The 25,868-nt window shown below is 54.0% G+C and overlaps 1 protein-coding gene across 2 annotated transcripts in view; it reads left to right on the top strand.

Annotated features, from left to right (window-relative positions):
- The first annotated feature begins 9,330 nt into the window (after window positions 1-9,330).
- The window catches only part of LRP5 (LDL receptor related protein 5), a 123,231-nt gene continuing 106,693 nt past the window's right edge, over window positions 9,331-25,868 (top strand). The window contains exon 1 of one of the 2 annotated variants that reach the window (XM_069565604.1): window positions 9,331-9,580. In XM_069565604.1, coding sequence (XP_069421705.1) covers window positions 9,490-9,580 — 91 coding nt within the window. In that variant the 5' untranslated portion in view covers window positions 9,331-9,489. The remainder of the gene's footprint in view (window positions 9,581-25,868) is intronic. The other variant, XM_069565605.1, reaches the window with a different exon arrangement.

Genomic DNA, 25,868 nt, shown 5'->3' on the forward strand with positions numbered 1-25,868 from the left:
TCCATGGGATTCTCCAGGCAAGAATACTAGAGTGGGTTGCCGTTTCCTCCTCCAGGGAATCTTCCCAACTCAGGGATCGAGCCTGGGTCTCCTGCACTGCAGGCAGTCTTTAACATCTGGGCCACCAGGGGCTCCTGCAGCAAAGAGGGCCGTGCCTAATACAGGGCAGCGTGTGAGTAGGATAGCGTGTGACAGTCTGGAAGGGGGAAGGGGCTCAAGGGAGGGAGGCTGGGGAGGGGGCGTTTGAGACCTGCAGAAGCCTCACCAAGACGGACGCAGCAGCAATGGCCTGTGCAGCTGGCGACCGAAGGTCATCGCAGGGGCAGGACTGAATGAGCAGGTGGTGAGACCAGGCGGAGAGTGTAGACGGTGGGCTGGAAGGGCTTGGCAGCTGAGCGGACAGACAGGAAGGCCTGGTGGGGGATGGTGAGGTTTTGCTGCCCTTTCTTAAGAAGGGAGAATCTTGCTGGTGTTTGCAAACTGAGCAGCATGAACTGGCCTGTGGCCAGACCTGAGGGGTCCCTGCAGGGGGCCAGGACCTGGGGAAGGGGAGGTGGTCGCTTCAAGTGGGGGTTAGCCTGGCAGGGGCAGAGCCTGGAGACTAGGTCCCTATCCCGGCCTGGCCACTGTCCAGCTGCCTGACCTCCTGCAAGCGCTGACCTCTCTCTCTAGTCTCCAAGGGGGCAGTTAAGATGGGACTTCCTGCCTCCATTCTGACGCTGGTGCATGCTCAGTCGTTCAGTCGTATCCGATTCTTTGTGACCCCATGGACTGTAGTCCGCCAGGCTCCTCTGTCGTGGGATTTTCTTGGAGTGGGTTGCCATGCCCTCCTCCAGGGGATCTTCCCAACCCAGGGATCGAACCCGTGTCTCCTGCATTGCAGGCAGATTCTTTACCGGAAGCCCATTCTGTCTGATATTGAAGGTCTAAAACAGAACAGTAAGTGCCCTCTCGCCTGGGTCTCCAAGCTTCAGAGGGGCCCACTCTGCCCCTCCAGCTTGCCCATTCCCCACTGGTGACCCGTGGGGACCCCTGGCGACCCCCACCCCCCACCTCGCCCCAGCACAGGGCCCAATCCAGGCAGTATGGGCACCTCTCCCAGACCCTACCTCCCGCCGCAGACCTCGCCCTGGGGCAAAAGTCCAGAGAGGTCCTGGGCTGGGTCTCCTGACACCTGGCTCCCACACAGAAGAGTCCAGAAAGTTCTGCCTGGCACTCCCTACCTGCTGTCGCGACTGTGTATTTGTCCAGCCAACAAATAAAGAGGGAACCCACACTCTTTATTCCAGTCTGTGGGCTGATTTATAACATTATTTTTTTACGGTTACCACCCATAATTTTATTATCTAGGTTCAAAACGCTTTAAGGTTTTGCCACATTTGCCAAAAACAAAAATATCGAAAGTATGTCACAGACAGTATGATGTGTCTCCATTAAACAGTTTGGAAGAGGTCTAAGAACATTCTCTCACATAAACAGAAGACTTTTGTTTCCTCTTAAAAAAACACTCATAATTCTTAATATCATCAGAGTTATTTTTATAAGCATGAAATGATCCACCAGGATCTCTCTGTTGTCTCTTTTTATCCAAAATATCCCTCCACTTAAAAAAAAAATGGCACAGATGTGTTGACAGTGACTTATAATTTTAAGTGGCAGGCGTGGAACTGGGCCTGCCTTGGGCCTGTATCCTGGCGCCCCACATGCCTGGGGTGAGAGTCCCGCAGAGGGAAACCTGCTCCCACCAACCCAAGGGTGACCAACTGGCTGCTGTTGGCCTTGACTCGTCCAGTTTTAGCTCTGAAAGCTCTGCATCTTGAGGACCTCCCAGTTCCAGGACCTCCAACCAGTTTGAGTTGGTTGATCACCCCAGTTAGTTCCCGGCCCACCTTGAGAGTAGGAGAGAGTGCCTTTCATCTCGAGACCAGCAAGAGAGGCTTCAAGGACCCAGGCAAACAGGTGTCTCCTGCTGCTTGCTCCACGCTGGATGCATTAAAGGCCAAGGTCATCCCTGTTGCTGCCCAGCTGGCCGTGGAACTGGACCAGTGGCCGTGTTTTCCGGATGACTGGGCAAAGGTGTGTGCCCTGGGGGGTCAGGAACCATCCGAGAAATACCGAAGGCCCCAAAGAGAGCCTGAAAGGGAGATCTGCACTCGGAATCCCCCGATCCTGGAGGGTCCCAGTCCCCTCCCGCCCTCTTTCCCGGAGGAGGACGGCAGAGGCCCAGCTGGCCTCCCCCCCTGTGGTTCCGCGGCTGCTCGAATCCCAGTGGAGCTGGAGGAGGGGAGAAACCGTGACTGGGAATAAACCTTTGTTTTGATCATTAAACCGGAACTAGAGTTGTGATTCCTAAGCGGACGTGGCCCCTGGGACTAGAAGGGACCTGAGGATTTACTGCCCATGAGAGCAACTGGAGAGGTGTGGCAGCTGCTCAGGGCTCCGTCCAGCTGCTGGGGAAGGTCTCCACCTCACCCTGAACTCCCGTGCGTTTAGCTAAGGGCCCGTGGTGTATGCAGCTCTCAACATAAGCCGGGTGTGTGCGAGCGACTTCGTGATTCCAAATAGCTCCTCAAGGTCAAAGATGAATGGCCGCCCCAGGCCCTGTGGACACGTGTCCGCGCCCGTCCCAGTGTCTGGCGGCCACACGGGGCCCTTCCCCTCCACTCGGCGTCCTCCCTGGCTCCGGGGAGCTGCTGTCTCCCGGTGCTCCTCACCTCTGAGCTTGGAGGGCCCCAAACGCTCAGCCCCTGAACCTCCTTCTTCATAACTGCTCCTCCAGGATCACAGCCTCAGATGCTGAAGATTCCCATGTTTCTAAGCCCAGCCCAGCCCTCCTCCCCAAAGCCCGGGTCCTGGCCACTCTGCTCCTCCATTGGGAAGTCTGCTAGGATCTCGGCTAGATGAGTTCAAGGTGGGACTCACACTCTGTCACTAACACTGATATCATAGTGAAGGGCAGGCCCTCACCTGGCCTCCTGGGCCCCTCTCCCGCCCCATACAGGAGCAGAGAGAGTCCGCAACATGGAAATCAAATCTCAGGCTCCCTTTGTTCCTGGCCCTCTGATGGTCCCCCAGCTCACTTGGAGGAGGTGGCTCTCAGGACCCTGCAGAGATGGCCTGCTCTTTAAAAAAAAAAAAAAACACAAACAAAAAACCCCAACTATTTACTTGGTTGCCTTGGGTCTTAGTTGCAATATGCGAACTCTTAGTCGTAGCATCTGGGATCTAGTTCTCTGACCAGGGATCGAACCCAGGCCCACTGTATTTGGAACACAGAGTCTTAGCTACTGGACCGCCAGGTAGGTCCCTCTGCTCCCCTCTGACCTTGGCTGTCTCTCTGCTTCAGCCGCTCAGGCCCTTCACTGTGCCTCAGGGCCTGTGCACAGGACTTCCAGGTCCCTGCACAAATGTTCACTATCCTAGTGAAGCCTTCCTTACCTCTTGTCCCTCTTGCCCTGCTCTGTTTTTTCTAGAACAGGTATTGCCATAGGGCCACCTAGAGCAGGAGTGGGCAAACACATCTGTAAGTGGCTGGATCATAAACAGTTCAGGCTTCACAGGCCACACAGCGTCTGCTGTGACCACTGACCTCTGCTATTATTGTACAGAATAAATCGGAGGTGATCCCTGGATAAGCCCTTACCTCTTTGACCTCAGTTTCCTTCCCTGTAAAATGGGTTTATGAAGATTAGGGACTGTGATAGATTCCTGTGTCTGCCATGACAAATCACCACCAACTGAATCTTGAAACAGTGGAAATGTCTTCTCTCAACGTCTGGAGGCCGAAAGTCTGAAATCAAGGCATGGGCAATGTTGGGCTCCCTCCAAAGGCTCTAGGGAAGGACTCTTCCTAAACTCTTCCAGCTTCTGGAGGCTCCAGGTGTCCCTTTGGGGGCCTCATCCCTTGGCCCTGTGCTTCCATCTTTGCACAGCAGTCTCTTCTGCTCTAAGACGGTGTCACTGGATTCAGGGTCCCGTGGGATAATCCAGACGACCTCCTGCTCTTCAGATGCTTCACTATATTTGCAAAGACCCTTTCCCCAGATCAGTTAACATTCATGCGTTCCAGGATGAGGGTGTGGGTGTATTTTTTGTTCTTGGTCGCTCAGTCGCATCCGGCTCTTTGTGACTCCATGGGTTGTAGCCCTCCAGGCTCCTCTGTCCATGAGGATTCTCCAGGCAAGAATACTGCAGTGGGTTGCCATGCCCTCCTCCAACCCAGGGATCGAACCCAGGTCTCCCGCATTGCAGGCGGATTCTTTACTGTCTGAGCCACCAGGGAAGCCCAAGAATACTGGAGTGGGTAGCCTATCCCTTCTCCAGGGGATCTTCCCGATCCAGGAATCAAACCAGGATCTCCTGCATTGCAGATTCTTTACCACTAATCAACTTCTAAAAACTAAGATATGGCATCATTTAACATTTAACATACTATTTAACATAAAAAAGCATTTAACATTTAACACACTAGTATTAAAAAAAACTAAGATCATGGCATCTGGTACCATCAGTTTATGGCAAATAGATGGGGAAACAATGGAAACAGTGACAGACTTTATTTTTTTGGGCTCCAAAGTCACTGCAGATGGTGACTGCAGCCATGAAATTAGAAGATGCTTGCTCCTTAGAAGAAAAGCTATGACTAATCTAGACAGCATTTTAAAAAAGCAGAGACGTTCCTTTGCTGACAAAGGTCCATCCAGTCAAAGCTATGGTTTTTCCGGGAGTCATGTATAGATGTGAGAGTTGGACCATAAAAAAGACTGAACATTGAAGAATTGATGCTTTTGAACAGTGATGTTGGAGAAGACTCTTGAGAGTCCCTTGGACTGTAAGGAGATCAAACCAGTCAATCCTAAAGGAAATCAGTCCTGCATATTCATTGGAAGGACTGATGCTGAAGCTGAAGCTACAATATTTTGGCCACCTGATGGGAAGAGCCAGCTCATTAGAAACGGCTCTGATGTTGGAAAAGATTGAAGGCAGGAGGAGAAGGGGAAGACAGAGGATGAGATGGTTGGATGGCATCACTGACTTGATGGACATGAGTTTGAGCAAGCTCTGGGAGTTGGTGATGGACAGGGAGGCCTGGTGTGCTGCAGCCCATGGGGTCCCAAAGAGTTGAACACAACTGAGCAACTGAGCAACTGAGCAACACCTATTCAGCTTATGGGTTCCCCAGGTGGCTCAGTGGTAAAGAATCTGCCCACCAAAGCAGAAGGATGCAGGTCCAGTCCCTGGGTTGGGAAAATCCCCTGGAGGGGAAAATAGCAACCTGCTCCAGTGCTGGGTCGGGCAGATCCCCTGGAGAAGGGATCGGCTACCCACTCCAGTATTCTGGCCTGGAGAATTCCATGGACTACAGTCCATAGCGTAGCAAAGAGTTGGACACGACTCAGTGGCTTTCACTTTCACGTCACTTTCCAGTGGCAGACTGCAGTCCATGGGGTTGCAAAGACTTAGTGACGGAGCACATTCAACCTACTGCAGGTGTCTTTAAAATGCTTCAAAAGGAGGATGAAATTTGAAAGTCGACTCTTTCAGCTGCAGTGAAAATAAAACTGCCAAGTGGACCAGATGCTCCTGGGGCTTCCCAGGGCGTCCTTGCCAGGATGTGAGTTACAGGCAAGCCAAACCCCAGGCAGGGCTGAGGCTCAGGGCTGCAAAATCTAAGGGGTGGATGGAAACTACTGGAGGGAGAAGAGCAAGCAGGTGGTGCCTACACGAGAGGGGTGCCCGGCAATCCATCCCCACGCCCTGTCGTGGACCTACGTAAATCATGAGTCACGTTAATACAGGGCTTCAAAGCATAGAGAACACTGGTCCAAGCCTTCTCTTCTCCTCTTTGAGGGTGGGCAGTGGTGTCATGGCAGGGAGAGGCCCTCGGGGTTGGGAAGGATGGCCTGTTAGATGACGACGTTCCCACTGCACGCCTTAGGAGAATGCTCGGGGCTCCGAGCCCGGAAATGCTGGAGCCCAGGGCACACCTCTGACCACAGCAGCCAGGCCTGCCAGGCGGGAGGGCTTGTGTGCCCAGAATAACTTTCCAGAGTCAGCATGTTCCAGCTCAGGAGGGAAACCAAAGAGGCACTTTTCCCCCAAGTGTCAACGGGCTGAAATGTCATCCTCTGATGGGCCCTAAATGGACCCCAAATGAGCCCCTGTCCCCAGAAACGATTAGATCTGACAGGTGCTGAGCCCCCCTTACTTCACTGCGATGGAACTCGCATCTGAGCAAGGAATTGGGAGTGAACACTTGCAAACGCAAGGCCTAAGAAAAGCTGGGTGGCGTGATGAGCTGTGACATGCAGCCTTCTGGGGAAGTGGAAGCTTAGCACGTTCTCCAGTTGCTTCTTACATTAGTGAAGAGTCTAAAAATGACTGCCCTTGTGAGGCTGGAATCCTGCAGAATCAAACAGTGATTCAATCTCATTGTTCTTCGCAAACAGCTTTCCTCGAAGCTCTGATCAGAGTCAGGCAACCTAGGCTCTCCAATGCTTTGAGACCTGGGGCACAGTCCCGTCCCCCACAGGTGGTCTCTGGTGACCCTTAGACTGAGAGTTGTGAGAGTCCCTTAGACTGCAAGGAGATCAAACCAGTCAAGCCTAAACGAAATTAACCCTGAATATTCACTGGAAGGACTGATGCTGAAGCTGAAGGTCCAATACTTTGGCCACCTGATGCAAAGAACTGACTCATTAGAAAGGACTCTGATGCTGGGAAAGACTGAAGACAGGAGGAGAAGGGGTGACAGAGGATGAGATGGTTGGATGGCATCACCGACTCAATGGACATGAGTTTGAGCAAACTGCAGGAGATGGTGGAGGACACGGAAGCCTGGAGTCCCACCTGCAGTCTACGGTGTTGCAGAGAGTGGGACATGACCGAGTGACTGAATAAGCAGAGCCCCTAGGGTGGGCCACCCTGGGGCCCCTTCTCCTCCTTCCCACAACCAGCGCCTTTGGGGAGTCCCATTAGCTCTTCCTAAAGCACCCGGAATCCAGCTCCTTGTGAGCCCCCTCCCCCCACCTATCCAAGCTGCCATCTCTCCTGGGTGCAACTGTGGTGCCCGCTGCTGGCCAGTCCCCAGCATCTTCTCTTTCATCCTAACAGTCCTGCCCCTACTCAGCAGCCAGAGTGATCCTTCTATAAATATAAATCAGGTCTTCTCAGTTCACTCAGTCATTCAACAAACATTTATTGAGCACCTACTGTGTCAGGCCCTGGTGTAGGCTCTGGGGATACACGTGGAGTAAAGCAAGTGAAAGTGTATTCTTGTGGAGGGAAGAAAGATAAGGAAACAGTAGTCTGTCAGATGTTGGTCAGTGAAAAGGAGAAAAATTAGGCAGAGAAACGGAGCAGGAAGTGCTGGCAAGGGTGGGCAGTGCAAGGGGTATGGTGTGCAATCTCCAAGCAGGGTCAGGGAGAGTCTGGCTGAGGAGCTGAAGATGTGAGGGAGTAAGCTATGTGGGTAACAGGGGTAAAAACAGCTCCAGCACAGAGGCTTCCCTGGGTGTCCAGTGGTTAAGAATCTGCACTCCAAGGCAGGAGGCCTGGGTTCAATCTCTGGTCAGGGAACTCCTCCCCCATCCTGCAACTAAGAGTTCACGCAGTGCAACTAAAGATCCCACATGTCACAGAGCAGTTAAGACCCTTGTGAACTAAGTCACTTCACCGTCTCCAACTCTGTGCGACCCCATGGACTGGAGCCCGCGAGGCTCCTCTGTCCATAGGATTCTCCAGGCAAGAATGCTGGAGTGGGTTGCCATGCCCTCCTCCAGGGATCTTCCCGACCCAGAGACTGAAGCCGCGTCTCCTGCCTTGGCAGGCAGATTCTTCTGCCGCTCCCTGTTGGTAGCTCAGACAGCCCTACTTCCCAGGCATTGCAGCCCAACACCCTCATTCTTCACGGCATTCCTGAGTCTGTTAGTGGTGTTTTGGTTTGTTTGCTTTGGTTTTAAATGTATCTATCTTCTTGTTTTTGTTTGTCTTCTTCCCTAGAATATAAACCCTAGGGGACAGAGACATTCTGCTTGAGCACCAGCTTTGTAAAGTTGTCACAAATACAGGAAGAATGCCTGTATCCATGGGCGGGGCTGTTCTGGTGAGTTGTCCATCCTTGTCTCAGCACCTGCAAGGTAAGTGTTCTCACTGTTTTATAAGGGGAGGAATTCCAACGCGCCACCCCCCCCCCCAAGAGGTTATATTTGGACCTGCCCAAGGGCACACCCCTGGGCTTCCCTGATGGCTCAGAGAGGGTAAAGAATCTGTCTGTGATGCAGGAGACTCAGGTTTGATCCATGGGGCAGGAAGATCCTGTGGACAAGGAAATGGCAACCCACTCCAGTATTCTTGCCTGGGAAATCCCAAGGACAGAGGAGCTTGGTGGGCTACAGTCCAGGGAATCATCAAGAGTAGGCCACGACTGAAGCACACACTTTCAACAAGGGCACACCTTGTAGGAAGCAGCAGAACCAGAGTTTGAATTTGGGCCTATGGGTTCCAGAGTTTGTGCTGCTCCTCACCAGGCCTTCCTGTGCCTCGAAGGGTTCAGTAGCCGAACTCGATGCTCAGGTGGGCAGGGGGCGGGGGTGGGGGCTGGGGAAGGGTGGTTCAGAGCCTGCTTGTTGAATGATCAAAGGTGAGGTCTGCATCCTAGAGGCCGCCTACAAGCATATTTGGAAAAACAACGTGTCTACCGCTCAGTCTTCCTTACCCTAGTTAATGTCGAGGGTATACGTTCAGTTTAAAAGTCAACCTCAAACCTACCCCGATTCCCCTGCAGTTTCCACCTCTCGCCATCACCTGCTTCTGTCCCTGTCCCGGCCCCGCCTGGCGGTCGCCTTCCCGGGCCCCCTCCCCGGTGAGAACAGGTGTCGGGGGCCCGCCCCGAGGAGGACCCTGCTGGGGTGGCTGCGGTCGCCGGAAAGCGCGCGCACCTGGCTCGGGGCCCCTGGCTTCCAGCCCTGAAACTGCCTGAGCGCGCGTGCCCTGGGGCAACCCCTTTCGCACACCCCGGTCCCGTGCCTCAGTTTCCCCACCGGGAGAGCTCGGTCCTGGCCGCTCTTAACAGGTGACACACCTGTTTCCGGGGCTCGATCTGGCCCCAGGCCCCGCGGGGTGCAAACCGGGCGCCCGCCCCCGCGCCTCCGCGGAGCCCCGGCGCCCGGCCCCCAGGGGCAGGGGGCGCGGGCAGAGGCGCCGGGACCCCGCGCGCGGCGGTCGCCTCGCGGCGGGCCGGCTCCGGGGGGCGCCCGCAGGAGGGCGCGGCCGGCGCGGGGGGCGCGGAGGGCGGCGGCGGCGGCGGCGGCGGGGGGCGGAGACGCGGCTCGGCTTCCGCTCCCGCGCCTCCTCCCTCCTCCCCCGTCGTCCTGGCCCGCGGCGCCCGAGGGGGGGAGGCGGCAGGCGCCCGGAGCCGCGCGAGGAGCCCGGCAGCCGCGCCATGGAGCCCGAGTGAGCGCGGCGCGGGCCCGTCCGGCTCCGGACAACATGGAGGCGGCGCCGCCCCGGTCTCCCGCTCCTCCGCCGCCGCCGCTGCTGCTGCTGCTCGCGCTCTGCTGCAGCCTGGCCCCCGCCGCGGGTAGGTGGGCGCGGGCCGGGGGGACAATGGCCCGGGCGTCCGGGCGACTCGGTTGGCCCCGCGGCCAAGTGCGCCGCGCCGCCGCCGAAGCGACTTTGCAAGTTGGGGGCGAGTTGGGGCGCGCGCCGCGGGGCCCCGCCGTCCCCCGCCGCGCCCGCCTCCCGGGGGCCGCGCGCGGGCCCTTTGTCTCGCCCGCCCGGGCCCCTCCCGGGGACGCCGGGCCCCGTCCCGCGCGTCCCGGGCCGGCGAGCAGGGCGTGCGGGCGCCGCCGACCCCGCCAGGTGCGGCGCGGGCGGGTTCTCACCTGCCCGGGCCCCGAGGCGCGCTCGGAAGTGCGCTCGCCCGGAGCCGGCCGGGCGAGGCCGTGCGGGCACTGTGGGGACCCCGGCCCCGCGGGCAGGCACGGAGCGGGGACGTTCGGCCCGGAGGCAGGCCTGGCCGCCCTGCGTCGGGAACTCTTTTCCCGAGCCTGTTTCCGATGGCCGCGCGGCCGGCCTGCGAGCTCCGGGAACTGATTTAAGTCGCAGAGAAAGTTCTGAACCCCGCGCGGGGCGGCCTGGCCTGCGGCGCTGCCCCTTTCGTCTGCGTCGCTGTCGTTTTCCCAGCGGACTCACACCTGCCAGGTGTGCCCGGTCGACTCGGACCCCCCGTCTGGGCCGCTGGGGCCCCCAAATCGTGACACCCGGCGGGTGTCTACCTCCGGGGGGCCTGGCTGCGTGGGGCCGCCGCGCGGGGTGACGGGGTCCCAGCCTGCGGCGTGGGGGCCTTGGCTGTATACACACACCCCCTTTGGGAGATCAGAGCCTGGGGACCTTTCTTTCCAACTGTTGGTGTCTCCCAAGGGGTGGAGTTGAGGTCAGGAGGACTCAGGAAACGAAGCGCCTTGTGAAAAGCTACACATGTTCTTTTAATTTGGAGATTGCCATGTGGTTTTTGAAGCAAGCCTCTCTCGCTACCTAAACCATTCTCTTCCGACGTGAGTGTTTTGTTTTTCTGGAGTGTGGCTGGCCCAGTGGACCCCGGAGCGGGAGTCCTCTGCGCCCTGGGCTGCTCTTCTGCTGGTGGCAGTTGGGGGTGGGGGGCCTCGGGTCCCTTTGTCTGGGCCTCTTTAAGGCAAACAGCTGTCTCCCTGAATATTTCCAGCGAGGACACTGCAGGGAGGTGTCCTGGCCTGGCTCTGTGGTCACATTCCCGGGGCTGCGGCCCCTCCGCTGAGGTTTGGGGGGGCGAGAAGGGGTAATTCCTCAAGTCCTCTTGCCTCCCAGACCGGATCCCCGGAGACCCTTGGCAGTTTCAGGCTGAATTCGCCTCTCTCAGGAGTGTTTACATTCTTGGCCCCGTCTGATACCAGCAAAAAAACAATGACAGTATCTGGGTAGTTCAGGCCGACACTACTGCTTCTCTTTCCGGAAATGCCTGGATCACGGAGGCAAAAGGGTTTTTTTGTTGGGGGGGAAGATGTTTGTTTTAAAGGTGGGGTTTCTCTGCCAGCAGAGTAGCTTTTCACTGCGTTGCAGTTTCGGATTTCCTGGACCTTGGGGTGGTGGTGTTGCTGGACTGGAGTGCCTGTCCTGCGGTTCGAGCCCCCAAGGAGAAGGATCACATTTGTGGAGCTCGGTCGTGTAGGAGGCAAAAAATAGAGTTGATTATTTTAACATTAAGGAAGCATGTCAACACCAGGTTTTTAGAGCCCTGGCTAATGTGGTAATCTGGTCCTAAAATGGAAGGAGAGGGAGGGAACTTTCTGCAGAAACTATTTTGACTGCTCTTGACATGTCATGTCCCTGATTTCTGTGTTAGATTTATGCCACAGTCCAGAGTGGAGCTAGTAAGTTGGTAGCTAATTATTTTTCCTGATTGCTTCCTGTTGCAATATGAAGGGGTGAGCCCAAGGAAATGCCTTTGTTGGAGTGATCCTAGAGCTGGGAGTGGTCGGCCCCAGCTCCACGGCCCGGGGTCTCTCCCTTTTGGCCCCACTGCACTGGCCCCAGGACCACCCCCAGGGGAGGGAGTGGGGTGCTGCCTGCAGATGCTCACTGCCTGGCCTGCAGGTGAGCATTGAGTTAACTAAGTGCTATGGGGAGTCCATGGAGAGGCTGCCGGCAGGACCCTCTGCTTCCCAAAGCGGGGGCCCACATGCCTGTAACCCTCCTGTGCAGTTCCAAGAATTTACCCAGTTCACCCGCGCGTCCCAGCATTTGCTGTGGCTATGCCGTTGTATTTGGAACCCGTTTAATTTCAGCTGCGCTGTGTCACTGCTCAGGCATTTAGCAGAATTTGCTCACGGGGTGGTGGTGGGGGCTGTAGTTAGGTGAGGACTTCCTGTCCCGCCACGTGGGCTTGCCAGGGCTAAGGTCGGGGGCCCCGGGGGTCATACCCCTTGGGTCTAGAGCAAGGGTCCCCAACCTCTGGGATCTAATACCTGTTAATCTGAGGTGGAGTTGATGCAATAATAATAATGGAAATAAAATGCCCAGTAAATGTAAAGCATTTGAATCATCCCCAAACCATACCTTTCCCCCACCCCCCAGGTCTGTGGAAAGATTGTCTTCCATGCTATCGGTTTCTGGTACCAAAGAGGTTGGGGCCACTGGTCTAGAAGCTCAGTAGCTATTTGACTTTGGACAACTTACTTTGCTTCTGTGTATCCCGTGTCCTCACCTGCTTCCTCCCCCTGCTCAGGAGTGTGAAATACCGCCTGTGAAACCCTCTGCACGTCCCTGGCTGGGGGAGGAACTGTTGGTGGCAGAGCTGTGGTGCCTGTTGGATAATAAGGTTCTTGATCTTTCTGGCCTGGAAGGTCTAGAAGCTCTTATCACACAGTCTGGATTTTCCTCCTGTGTGGGACCTTGAACATCCCGTCCACTGTCTGACTTGTTGTTTGTGGCAGCACTGGGTGAAGGGTATTGTGGTGGTGAACTGGGCTGAGCCTTGACTGTGGGGGGCGCTTGGGCAGCTGACTCCACCTTCGTGCGTCTCAGTCTTCTCTTCTGTAAAATGGGCGTAACGGAACTTCCTCCCGGTAGGTCAGCGCGTTGACACATGCCTGGCACTTGTATCATCTCTTTTATTGATGCTGTTACTGTTGGTACCTGCTGAAGCGCTGGGGATAGGATGGGGTAGAATGGTGGAGGAGGCCCGGGCCTTTGCTGTCAGGCTGTCTGGTTGACAGGGAGGCAAACAGCAGCTGACTGTGCAGCTCTCGGGGAGGTGGGCTCCGTCCCAGGACCCTGTCCTTAGAGACCCGGTGGTCTCTGCTGAAAGAGGCCAGATCACGCTGCAGAGTCTGGATGTGGTCCAGAAGGCGCTGGAAGCTTCCGGAGACTTTAGCTGGGGGAGGGAGATAGGAAACGCAGGGGAAAGGTGTTGAATTGATCTTTTTTTTTTTTCTCTTTTGTTAAATTGAGGTGAAAATCATGTCACATAAAACTAATCATTTTAAAGGAGACAATTCCATGGTACATTCGCAGTGCTGTCTGTACAAGCATCCCTTCTGTCAAGATGCAAAACACTTCCGTCGGCCCAGAATAAAACCCTGCACCCTTTAAACTTCCCATCCCCCTACCCCAGGTCTCTCTGGCATTGCTTGCTCTGGATACTTCATCTGCAGGGACTCACAGGCTGGGCTGCCTGTTGCCTCTGGCTTCACGATTAGCAGAATGCTCTCGTGAGGTGTCCATGTTGCAGCGCGGGACAGCGCTTTGCTCCTTGCATAGCGTGGACAGGGCACATCTGCTCATCCGTCCACCCGCTGATGGGCTGACCTTGCGTGGGTGCTTCTCCCAGCAGGCACGGGCTTGGAGCCCATTGTCCCTGTGGGGTTTGGACAGCGGAGGCTGTTTAAAGCTGGGCTGGGGACATGACCACATTAGCTTCAGAGATGGGAGAGGCCATGGTGAACGAAGCTTGGCTGGGGGACAGACTGAGGGCCAGTGCTGGCCTCTGGTGGGGTGAGGGACCCTGGGAGGTGGACCTGGTAGACTTCGATATCACAGAAGCCCTGGTAGGAGCTGGACATTTGTGGCTTACAAGGCCTCTGGGATGGCCACACGCTCTCATAATGGGGGGGCTCTGATGGGAGTGGGGGCTGCATCCAGCCCCTTCCTCTGCTGGGCCCGGGACATTTTTGTGCAGGAAGCAGTGGGCTGTCCACCCTGCGGGCGCCCCGGAGACACTGCGGTCAGAGCGCTGCTGATGTGGAGGCCGGTGGGGACAGCAGGGACCCAGAGAGCGGGCCCCAGGGCCCCTCTGCTGCTATGGGCTGCTGTCTGCTTTTTCTCCAGCTTGGGAAGTGGTTTGTTAACTCTGGGACTCAGTTTCCTTATCTGCAACATGGGGAGGATGGCATGTGTTTTTTGGGGGTTCTATGAGGAGGAAGCCGCCTTCTAGATGGTCTGTCATGGGAAGGGCATGGTGTGGGGGGAGTCCCATTTCTTTTTGTTAAGCTGTTTTTGTTTGTTTGTTAACATAGTGAAAACTTTTATATTTAGAATTAGCCAGCTGGACTCAGTTTAGATGATCCTAAGTTTGTCGGCAACATCCAAAGCATCAGGAGCCAGTGGAACGTAGGGCCGCTTCTCCCTATCAGGCCTGATCAGAGTATCGGCCTCAGCCACGTCAGCGTCGCAGAGCTTCGCAGCCTGTTTAATTAGGTGCTTGTTGGCACTGACACCCACAGTGAGTTCTCTTTTCTTCGCGGCTGACTTGGTGGTAAGGGGGATCTGATGATGGCACAGTGGTCAGGTTTGTTTCTCCTGGGGCCGCTCTTCCCGGGATCTTTGGGCGGCCTCCTGAGCAAAGTGTTTTGGGCAGCCGAAAGGTGGGTGACATCCAGATCTTCTTTTTTTTTGGGGGGGGGGGCTGTGGACACCTTCCAATACCTCTTTCTTCGTCTTCAAAGCCTTTATTTTGGCTTTGACTTTAGGAGGGGCAGGGGCTTCCTTCTTCACCTTTGGCAACATCTTCATAAAAAAAAAAACAGTTAAAAACGAATTGTATGTATTTATTTGGGCTGCACTGGGTCATCGTTGCTGCACGGGTTTTCTCTAGTTCTGGAGAGTAGGGGCCACTCTCTAGCTGTGGGGCAGGCTTCTCATTGAGGGGCCTCTCCTGCTGCGGAGCACGGGCTCTAGAGCACAGACTCAGTACTTATGACACGTGGGCTTAGTTGCTCCCAGGCCTGTGGGATCTTCCCGGATCAGGGATTGAACCTGTGTCTCCTGCACTGGCGGGCAGGTTCCTTACTACTGAGCCACCAGGGAAGCTCCAGCCATTTCCTTTTAAAAGAGCCCAAGGGTCTGTCCCAAACACCCTCTTCCAGTGGAAGGCTAGAAGAAGCGGAGAGGTGTTGCCAGGCCAGCTGACCTCAGGCTCCACGTGGGGCTGGAGCCTCAGGATCTGATTGCATCGGTGCCCAGAGTTACATGTCCGCTGTCCTCTGTCCCCTTCTCTCGGGATCTCTCTTGCACAGCAACCCCTGGGAGGTTGTCATGGTGACGTCACCTCTGAACCATTTTGCAGGGGTGGGAGATACTGTACTTTCTGGGTATTTTCTTATTTGGTTTCTTGGTTGGTATCAGAGTCACTGGGGCTTCCCTGGTGGCGCAGCGGTAAAGAGCTTGCCTGCAATGCAGAGGACGTAGGTTTGATCCCTGGCATGGGAAGATCCCTTGGAAAAGGAAATGGCAACCCACTCCAGTATTCTTGCCTGAAAAAAAAATCCAGCCTGGTGGGCTGTAGTCCATGGGGTCACAAAGAGCTGGACATGACTTAGTGACTAAACAACAAAAACAATATTTAATTCATTGTAGATTTTTTTTTAGTACTTTCAGTTTGCCTGGTGTAGTTTTTCTAGTGATTAAACTGAAGCAGCAGTTAGAACTGGACATGGAACAACGGACTCGTTCCAAATTGGGAAAGGAGTATGTCAAGGCTGTATATTGTTCCCCTGCTTATTTAACTCATATGCAGAGTACATCATGAGAAATGCAGGGCTGGATGAAGCACAAGCTGGAATCAAGAGTGCCAGGAGAAATATCAATAACCTTAGATATGCAGATGACACCACCCTTATGGCAGAAAGCAAAGAGGAACTAAAAAGCCTCTTGATGAAAGTGAAAGACGAGAGTGAAAAATGAAAAAACTGGCTTAAAACTCAGCATTCAAAAAACGAAATTATGGCATCCGGTCCCCTCACTTCATGGCAAATAGATAGGAAACAATGGAAACAGTGACAGACTCTATTTACTTGGGCTCCAAAATCACTGCAGATGATGACTGCAGCCATGAAATTAAGACACTTGCTCCTTGGAAGAAAAACTCTGACAAATTTAGCGTATTACAGGGCAGAGACATTACTTTGCTGACAAAGGCCCAGATAGTCAAAGCTATGGTTTTTCCAGTAGTCATGTATGGATATGAGAGTTGGACCATAAAAAAGGCTGAACACTGAAAAATTGATGCTTTTGAACTGTGGTGTTGGAGAAGACTCTTGGAGTCCCTTGGACTGCAAGGAAATCAAACCACTCAATCCTAAAGGAAATCAACCCTGAATATTCATTGGAAGGACAGATGCTGAAGTTCAAATATTTGGCCACCTGATGCGAAGAACTGACTCATTGGAAAAGACCCTGATGCTGGGAAAGATTGAAGTCAGGAGGAGAAGGGGATGACAGAGGATGAGATGGTTGGATGGCATCACTGACTCAATGGACATGAGTTTGAGCAAGCTCTGGGAAGCCTGGTGTGCTGCAGTCCCCGGGGTTATAAGGAGTTGGACACGACTGAGCGACTGAAGAGAACTGAGCCTCTCTTCGGCTCTGCTGTGTCTTTGACCTTGCCTTTCTGGTATCTCTTTTTCTGTGGAATCATATGGTATTTGCCCTTTATGTCCGGCTTATTTTAATGCTTTGCTTTTCCCCTCACTTGGGGCTGTTTCCAGCTTCGGCTGTTGTGGAGACTGCTGCTGCGAACATGGGTGTGCAAGGATCTGTATGAGGTCCTGCTTTCATTTTGGGGAGATTTACCAAGAAAAGTGAAATTGCTGGGTCATATGGCCATTCTGTATTTAATTTTTGAGGAACCCTGAAGCCCTTTTCCATAGCAGCTGCACCATTTTACATCCTCCCCCAGCTACACACAAGGGTTCCAGTCTCTCCCATTCCTGGCCAGCGCTGGTTAGGGCTGACACTGTTTGGGCTCTACCAGCCTGGCAGGTGTGAAGTGGTTCCCCGCTGTGGTTTTGACTTGCGTTTTCCTGATGGTGGCTTAGACGGTAAAGCGCGTCTGTCTACAATGCGGGAGACCTGGGTTTGATCCCTGGGCCAGGGAAGATCCCCTGGAGAAGGAAATGGCAATCCACTCCAGTACTCTTGCCTGGAAAATCCCACGGACAGAGGAGCCTGGTAGGCTACAGTCCATGGGGTCACAAAGAGTCGGACATGACTGAGCGACTTCACTTTCACTTTCACTTCCTGGTGGTTAATGATGTTGAACATCTTCATACATGCTTGTTGGCCACTTTCTATTACAAATGTGTTTATATTAAAATGCATGAATATATTATATATTATACATGAATACGTATAACTTAAACACTTAACTGTGTGGTTCCTCTTTCTGTGAAAACCAGTGTTCTTGATGGCCTGTTTTCTCCCCTCAGAGGTGACCATACTCTCCACACCTATGTGTTGTTTTGTTTCGAACATGTGCTCATTTTTTACATAAATCCTATCATCCTGTAATCTTCTCTTTTTCATTTGCTGTTGTGTCACTAACATTTTCTGTATCTTTACTTTCAGATTTTCAGTCCTTTTTAAAAGCTAAGTAATTTCCTAGTATGTAGTGTAGTACTTAGTCGCTCAGTCGTGTCCGACTCTCTGCGACCCCATGGACTGTAGCCCACCAGGCTCCTCTGTCCATAGGGATTCTCCAGGCAAGAATACTAGAGTGGGTTGCCATGCTTTTCTCCAGGGGATCTTCCCAACCCAGGGATCGAACCCAGGTCTCCTGTGTTGCAGGAGGATTCTTTTCCATCTGAGCCACCAGAGAAGCCCATTTCCTAGTATGTGGACACCATATTTCATGGCTTTTACCCAGTTAAGGAACATTTATGTTTTTCTAGGCGTTATTACTATAAAGCCTAGTCTAGGTCATGACATAGCGAATAACATTGCATATGTACCTGTGCACCTGCGTATAAGCTCTTTTGTATGATACCTTCCTCATCAAAGAGTAGATCCATTTAGACAATTTTAAAGATACTGACAAATTCCTCCAAAAAGGCTGCACCAGTTTCTACCCTATCAGGCACATCTCTGAGGGTACACACTTTCCCCTCACCTCTCTGTTGCTAGAAATTACCAGCTTCTATTTTTTAAAATCACTTTGGTTAAAAATTATAACACACTTTGATTCGTTATATCTCCTGGAGTTTGGTCAAAGTCATGTCCATTGAGTTGGTGATGCTAACCAACCATCTCATTCTGCGTTACCCACTTCTGCCCTCAGTCTTGCCCAGCATCAGAGTCTTTTCCAATGAGTCGGCTCTTCACATCAGGTGGCCAAAGGATTGTAACTTCAACTTCAGCATCAGTCCTTCCAATGAATATTCAGGACTGATTTCCTTTAGATTTGACTAATTTGATCTCTTTGCAGTCCAAGGGACTCTCAAGAGTCTTCTCCAGCACCAGAATTTGAAAGCATCAGTTTTTCGGTGCTCAGCCTTCTTTATGGTCCAGCTCTCACATCTGTACATGACTACTGGAGAAACCATAGCTTTGACTATAGGGACCTTTGTCAGCAAAGTGATGTCTCTGCTTTTTAATACACTGTCTAGGTTTGTCACAGCTTTCCTTCAAAGGAGCAGGCGTCTTTTAATGTCATGGCTGCAGTCACCATCCAAAGTGATTTTGGAGCCAAAGAAAAGAAAACCTGTCACCGCTTCCACTTTTTCCCCCATCTCTTTGCCATGATCTTAATTTTTTGAGTGTTGAATTTTAAGCCAGCTTTCTCACTCTTCTCGTTCACCCTCATCAAGAGGCTCTTTAGTTCCTCTTGATTTGTAGGAACTGTACTGATTTGTGGGCTTCCCTTGTGGCTCAGCTAGTAAAGAATCTGCCTGCAATGCGGGAGACCTGGGTGCGATCCCTGGAGAAGGGGAAGGCTACCCACTCCAATATTCTGGCCTGGAGAATTCCATGGGCGGTATAGTCCGTGGGGTCGCAGAGAGTGGGACACGACTGAGCAACTTTCACTACTGCTTTGCAGGAACTCTTTTTATTTGATATGGACATGAATTCTTTGATGTATTTGCTCCAGATTTTTCTTCTGGTCTGTAGCTACTCCTTCGTGTTTTTAGTGGTTTATTATTCCAGAAACATCAGAAAGTTCCATGTAATGAAACTCAGTCTGTTCTCTGATGGATTCTGGGTCCCATGCCTCGTTTCTCTATCCCTAGATGATAGATGCATCTTCCTTTATTCTCTTCCAGGACTGCTCTTATTTTGTTGTTTTATATTCAGACATTATTCTTGTTTCTTTGTGGGTGTGTGTGGTTATGGTTTTGTGGACATATGGTATGAGGTAGGGATCTGACTTGTCCACCCCTGCCCCCCAGTAAGTGGACAGGGAGTGAGCGGTGTGACTTATCTAACCCTAAGCCTCATTCATGTAAAATGCCGCTTTTTCACCTACAGTGTTCTCAGGTGCTTGCCTCCTCATTCTGGAACCTTCCCTCCTCTCTTGACCCGCTGGTGTCTTGCTATACCAGCCTGCTGCTGTTTTCAATCTCGGCAGCATTGTTGTATATTTTGAGATCGATTGTGAAATTACCCTTCCATTGTTCCTTTTGAGAAATTGTGTTGACTCTTCTTGTGCGTTTATTCTTTGGGAATAAACTTCAGAGTCAGCCTATGAGATTCTGTCGTTTGCTCTCTTGATCTGGGGACAGCAACTGGTGACGTGCGGTGGGTGTTGGAGGGCTGGGCTTTAGACGTGGCCTCCGGCGAGCAGTCTGGTCTCCGGCTGTGGCAAGAGATGCGTGTGCAGCCACGATGGAGCTGGTCTTCGCATTTCGGGTTCCCGTTAGCACACGGAGCGCTTCAGAGGCGTTGTGTCTGTTGGACGGCCTCGGCCACTCCTGCCGCGCGCGTCCGCTTGGGATACGAGCTCTAGTGCAACTAACTCCAGCACCAGCCCGGAGGCAAATATAATCACCTCTTAAATGACTGCTCTCCTGCCCTTGTTCATTCCAGAACAAAATGTGAGCAACTTTAATTTCTTCCCTGGGCTGTACCCCTCTATTAACCCAGATGGGGAGGCGGTACCCGCCTAGCAGAACTCTCAGGAAATGGCTCAGTGGGCATTAAAGGCTGACTGAGTGTGTGGCCCCGGCCCAGACACGTGAGTACGAGGGCCTGGGGCCTTCCAGACCCGCCTCTTGTGGGCAGCTGCCACCCTGGACTCCGCCCTGAAGTGAGCAGGCATCGTCCTCGATGGGAGCGAGGGGATGCCTTCCCCACAAGCTGGTTGCTGAGCAAGCTGTGCTCTTGAGCTAGCATTCACTGGGGAAGGCCATGGCTCTGAATTTTCCCCAGAGTGAGCTTGGTTCCCCAAAGAAGACTGGATGGGGGACTGGGGTGTGGTGGAGCCATCTCGGCCACCTGCCCTGATTCCTCTCTACTCAGACAGGAAGTGGTGCCCATTCTTTCTCTCCTCTCTGGATGTGGTCTGTCTCCCTTCCTTCCCAAACCCAGGCTCCCGGCTCTGAGGCCTTCCCCCTGGGCCCTCACAGGGCCCCACGGAAGATGAGATTCCGGGTAGAGGATTACATCAGCTTCTAGCTGTTGTTCAGTCCCTAAGTCGTATCTGACTCTGTGACTCCTTGGACTGGAGCCCGCCAGGCTTCTCTGTCCATGGGACTGTCCAGGCAGGAATGCTGCAGTGGGTTGCAGGATTCCCTCCTCCAGGGGATCTTCTGACCCAGAGATCAGAGCTGCACCCCTTGGCTTGGCAGGCGGATTCTCGTGTCACCTGGGAAGCCTCACTTCTGGTTGTTCTCTGCTTTCCAGAACCTTCCCCTTGCCCATTTATCTTTCATTCTAGCCAGATTCATTTTTCTGAAGCTAGTTTCATTACCTCCTCCCCTTTTTAAGAAAATGTACACTGGTTTCTGGGTGTCCAGAGTTGAAACGTTTTGGCCTGGCGTTCCACGCTGCTGCTGAGCTGGCATTATTCTCTGCGCTCCAAGGTGAGCGCTTCTCCAGGCAGATCCGTCTCCTCCGAGTCCATGGTCCCCTTTGAGACCTCCCACAGGCCACCCAGTCTGAGGGCCTGGGGGGCAGATGTTTCCATCCCCTCCTGCTGCCTCTGGCCCGGGGTCTGGTGGGCAGAGGCCCTGAGGCTGCCCGAGGCCTCGTCTGCCTGGGGAGTGGCTCTTACCTGTCCTTACCCGCTCTGGCCCCTAAATCCACTGTGTTGTGAATTTCTGCCTGCGTCCCGGACGCCACCCTGATTGTGTTCCCCGGCTTGTAGGACACCTGTCCTGCTGCATGACAGAGGCTTCTGGGGCCAAGTGTGGGGCCCCCCTCCCCTCCTTAGAACGTGCATTTCTTTTTTAAAGATCTTCGTGACCATTTGTAAAGTCTCTTGGATCTGATACAATATTGCTTCTGTTTTACGTTTTGTTTTTTTGGCCATACGGTCTGTGGGACCCTAACCCTGACCAGGGATGGAACCCATACCCCCTTAATGGAAGGTGAAGTCTTAACCACTGGACCGCTAGGGAAGTCCTAGAACCCATATTTCTGAGATCTGTGTTCTAAGATGAAAAGTGAAAGTGTTAGTCCTTCCGTCATGTCCAACTCTGCAACCCCATGGACTGTAGCCTGCCAGGCTCCTCCAGGCAAGAATTACTGGAGTGGGAAGTCATTCCTTCTCCAGGGAATCTTCCCTACCTATGGATCGAACACCTCCCCACCTCTTGGAAATCATCCTTGAATATTCATTGGAAGGATTGATGCTGAAACTGAAGCTCCAATACTTTGGCCACCTGATGTGAAGAGCCGACTCATCGAAAGAGACCCTCATGCTGGGAAAGATTGAAGGCAGGAGGAGAAGGGCATGACAAAAGATGAGATGGTTGGATGGCATCACCGACTCAATGGACAGAGTTTGAGCAAGCTCCGGAAATTGGTGATGGATGGGAAAGCCTGGCGTGCTGCAGTCCATAGGATCGCAAAGAGGCAGACATGACTGAGCAACTGAAAACACCTTCCACAGCCCAGACCGAGACATCACAGGGGGCCTGACACCTGCATTTTTCATTCGTAGTTTGTATCATCTTTCAGAATCGTGTAGAACATTTTCAGTCATGCAAAAATAGTGGAGAGTGGTGGGAGAATGATTTTTATGCTAAAAAAGTAAGCTTGTGTGCTTTTGAGTGACAACTGCAGGATAGGAAGCTGAGTGGCAGATACTGTTAATGAGTTTTCAGGAGTTTAAGCATTAAGAGAGCTTTGTCCCTTTAAGGTTGCCCCCTTGAGAGATATTTTAGTTCTTTTCTCAGTTGTATCCCTTATTAACATTGAATCTTGTAGCGCTTGTTAAAATTGAAAAATTTCTTAACTAAAAATAAGACTTTGAGGGACATCCCTGGTGGTCCAGTGGTCAAGACTTCGCCTTTAGATGCCGGAGGTGTGGGTTTGATCCCTGGCCGGAGAGCTAAGATCCCACATGCCTCACGGCCAAAATGCAAAACATGAAACAGAAGCGATATTAAAGCAAATTCAAAAAGGACTTTAAAAATGGCCAACATCCAAAAAATGAAAAGAATGAGACTGTTTGTCTTTTCTATATTTAAGCAGGTTTGTGGTGGTGGAGACTTTCTGATTAGGTATATTTATCTCTATCTCATTTTATTTAGTGTCCATTCAAAGCATTGGAATACGTTAAATGAATTTTTAATGAAAAGTTGCACCCTTGGACGTCTGAAGCTTGTTCTGGTCGCACTGGCACTGCTCGGCATCGGCGTGAGTTTGCTCGGTACCGTTTGATTCCTGGGCTTGTGCTATGTCCTGGGCAAGTGGGCGGTGCCTGGCCCCCGAGCCTGGGTGCGGTGGGCTTGCCACTTCTGCCTTCTCCTTTAAGAGACTCACTGCTCTGCGCGTGGCCACTGCAGCCCAGGTCCTTGCCTGGCTCTCCACTGAGGCTCTGAGGCTGCCCAGAACCCACGAGCTGCTGACTGCCTGCTCAGGGTGCCCCAGAGGAGGAGTGGCCTGTGCTGGCTTTTACCATGTTGCCTGTGTTGGCAGAGTTTTCTCCAGCTGGAGTGTCGGCTCACAGGGCTGAGGTGCTGGCTCTCTGCAGGGGGGTGCCCAGTTCAGGGGACCTGGGCATGCCCCCCTGCCTGAGAGCACAGTCCTGGTTCCCTTGGTGCAGGCAGTGGTCTGCCCTCGGGGTGGCCCATCCCCACCTCCTTCGAGCAGTGAGTGGTTCTCGATGTATGGAGAACACTTAGCACCAAAGAGCATTTCCATCCTTTTGGCTGCTACTCTACTTTTTTAAAAAATTTTCCCTCTTTTGAAAGATTTTTGTCCTTCCAGGGAGAGTACATTTGTTAAGTCGTAATCTTTTCTGCTTATTGATCCCAGACACGCACAGTTGCCAAGCCAGGCTCGCAGGGTTTCCATCAATCCCTCACCAGGGAGTTTCCATTTGGCTTCTCAGCCATGAAAGTGCTTCTTGAGGCCAGCACACCATGTGGCCCCTTGGGCTGTGGAGCCAGGCTGGGAATGAACTGATTTGGAGGAGGACGTGGGGTCGGTTCCAGGAACCAGGCAGATCTGGCCTCAAGGTGGGCGCTGGGCCTCAGGCAGCTCGCTTGCTCTGCTCTGTCCGTGAGGTTCCAGGAAGACCGGTTCAGAGCAACCACCAGGTGACTTTCTCCTGCTGGGCTCCAGTGACCCTCCCTGCAGGGCCTGGGTCTTAACATCACGTTTGTCTAGGTACCCAGTGCCCCACTCTGTCAGGGTGGAAGATGGCTGAAGGGGGGACCCCACCCCATACTCTGCCCTCCAGCCTTGGATGCCTGAAGGATTGTGTTAGGGACTTTGGACCTGTGAGGGGGCAGTTTTCCAGACTCTCTGGGCCTTTAGTCCCCAGTCTGATCTTCCGTCATGAGGGTTAAGGTCTTTGGATGGCAGGGATCTCAAGGGATGTTGTGTTTTCAGTGGGGAACTGGTGAGGTTTAGGTTTTTCCAGGTTTCCCTAGCTGGTATCAGCAGCGCAGGGCAGCGACAGGGCGGGTGTGTCCAGTTAGAAACGAGTTCTGATCTGTGACGTGTGAGGTCCTGTGGTATCAAGGGACACATTTGGTACTAGTGTCCCTTCCCTCTCCTTTGTAGTGGTGAAGAGGACAGGTGGACCTCTCTTTCCCCTTGCCTGCCCACAGGACCTAAGGCCAGCTTGGTCCCCATTGGACGCTCCGGGTGGTCACCCTGCCGTGGTGTGTGGTCCCCTCCAGCAGCCGTGTCCAGTGCTGGCCTCCGAGCAGACCTGCTATCTGGGACACCCTGAGTGCCCGGCCTCCTTCCCTGTCACCACCCGCCCTGGTTTGCTGGGAACAGCTGAGGGGGCGGCTGGCGGAATCCCAGCTGCGATCCTGGGGGCCCTGGCCCGGGGCTGCCCACCCAGCCTCCCCTGCCTGGAATCCCGGGGCACATCGGGCCCCGCCCACCTGTTCCGGCTCACATTTCTGGCTCCACTCCCGGCTCTGCAGCCTCCAACAAGCGAGCTGACTCCCCTGGCCTCAGTTTCCCCACCGTCTGAGGGAGGTGTGTGTGATTGTAGGGCGCCCTGTACATGGACACGCCCAAGGATGCACAGAGGTGAGGCTGTAAAGTGCTTAGCGCGGGCCAGCTCCTGTGAGCCCTCAGTAATTATTAGTTATTAGGGTTATTATGGCAGTCATAATTGTGGTTCTCCAGGGAGAGGACCCTCAGGGGCTTCTGGGATCAGGTTCAACTCCAGCTGAAAAGGTGGCGTGGTGGGAACCACCTCGGTCCATCTTTGATGAGGCGAGTGTCGAGTTGCGTTAGATTGCCCCGAGCGACCTAATTGCTGTAGTCGTGGTCCTCGGTGAGGTCAAGATGGCATTTATACTGTAGCTGGAAGCCCGCCGTGGTGGGCTGCGGGAACCCCGGGGCTGGGGGCAAAGGTGCAGGTGTCTGAGGGCGGGGTCCCTTCTGGGGCCTCTGTGAGAGGCGTGGCCTGGAGGGCGTGGCCTGGGGGCGTGGCCAGCGTGCTCTCCCCTGTCTTATTTGCTCAACCCCTGCCCCTCCCTCCTCAGAGGCCATAGTCCAGCCGCCCTAGCCGACTCTCAGGGCCTCCTCTCTGGTTGGCTGACTAGGCCCTGCTCCAGTCCTCCACCCCCACCCCAGACCCTCCAGCCCCCATCATCGCTGGCCTGCCCGCCCCCATCATCGCTGGCCTGCCCGCCCCCATTTCCTACCCCCGCGCTGAAGGCCTACGAGGGAGCCCAGGTGCCGGCTCTTTGCCCGCCCTTCGCCCTCCAACCGCAGTCCCTGCTCCACGGGGCTTCCCGCTCAGCGCCTGGAGGTGGAGCCCCTCGCCCCTCCTCTGCAGCCCAGAGCTCCTGGGCCCCCCTCCATACTTGCTCAGGTGGGGCGGGCCTCCGCCCCAGGCTGGAGGCTCCAGGCCTCTCCTGACCCTGCTGTCGCCTCCTCTAGCCTCTGGCAGACGCCCAGAACCACACCCCCCGGAGCCGCTTGAGCACCGGCAGACAGGGGCTCAGAGCTGAGGGTTGTGAAGGGCCTTCCCTCCCGTGCCTGCTGCCCCGGGGGTGCCACTTGGACCCCGTCTTCCACGGTCACTGATGCGGCTCAGAGTGGGGACTTAAGTTTATGGGGTGTCCCAGTGAGGGGACGCGCCCCTCCTCCGCCCCCAGACTCAAGCCTCCATCATGCAGGGTACATGTAACTCCACTCTTAGAACACCTGAGCACCGCCCCCCACCCCCCCCCACCCCCCACTAGAGCCCACACGGTCCTTGTGAGGAGAGCTCCTGCGGGGGCATGGGTTTTTGGACTCTTAGGTGGTTGAGTGGCTAAAGCTCATGGTTTGTCCCATCCTACAGATGGTACACAGGGACAGTTACCTTCCCTGTCCACGCTGGCAAGTGGGGGCCCAGGGTGGGAGCCCCAGAGATGAGCAGGAGGGACTGTTGACCCAGCATCCTGGCCAGCGAACCCTTCACCCCTACCCGGAGCAGT

The sequence above is a fragment of the Ovis canadensis genome, chromosome 21, assembly GCF_042477335.2.
Source record: "Ovis canadensis isolate MfBH-ARS-UI-01 breed Bighorn chromosome 21, ARS-UI_OviCan_v2, whole genome shotgun sequence".
NCBI classification, from domain to species: domain Eukaryota; kingdom Metazoa; phylum Chordata; class Mammalia; order Artiodactyla; family Bovidae; genus Ovis; species Ovis canadensis.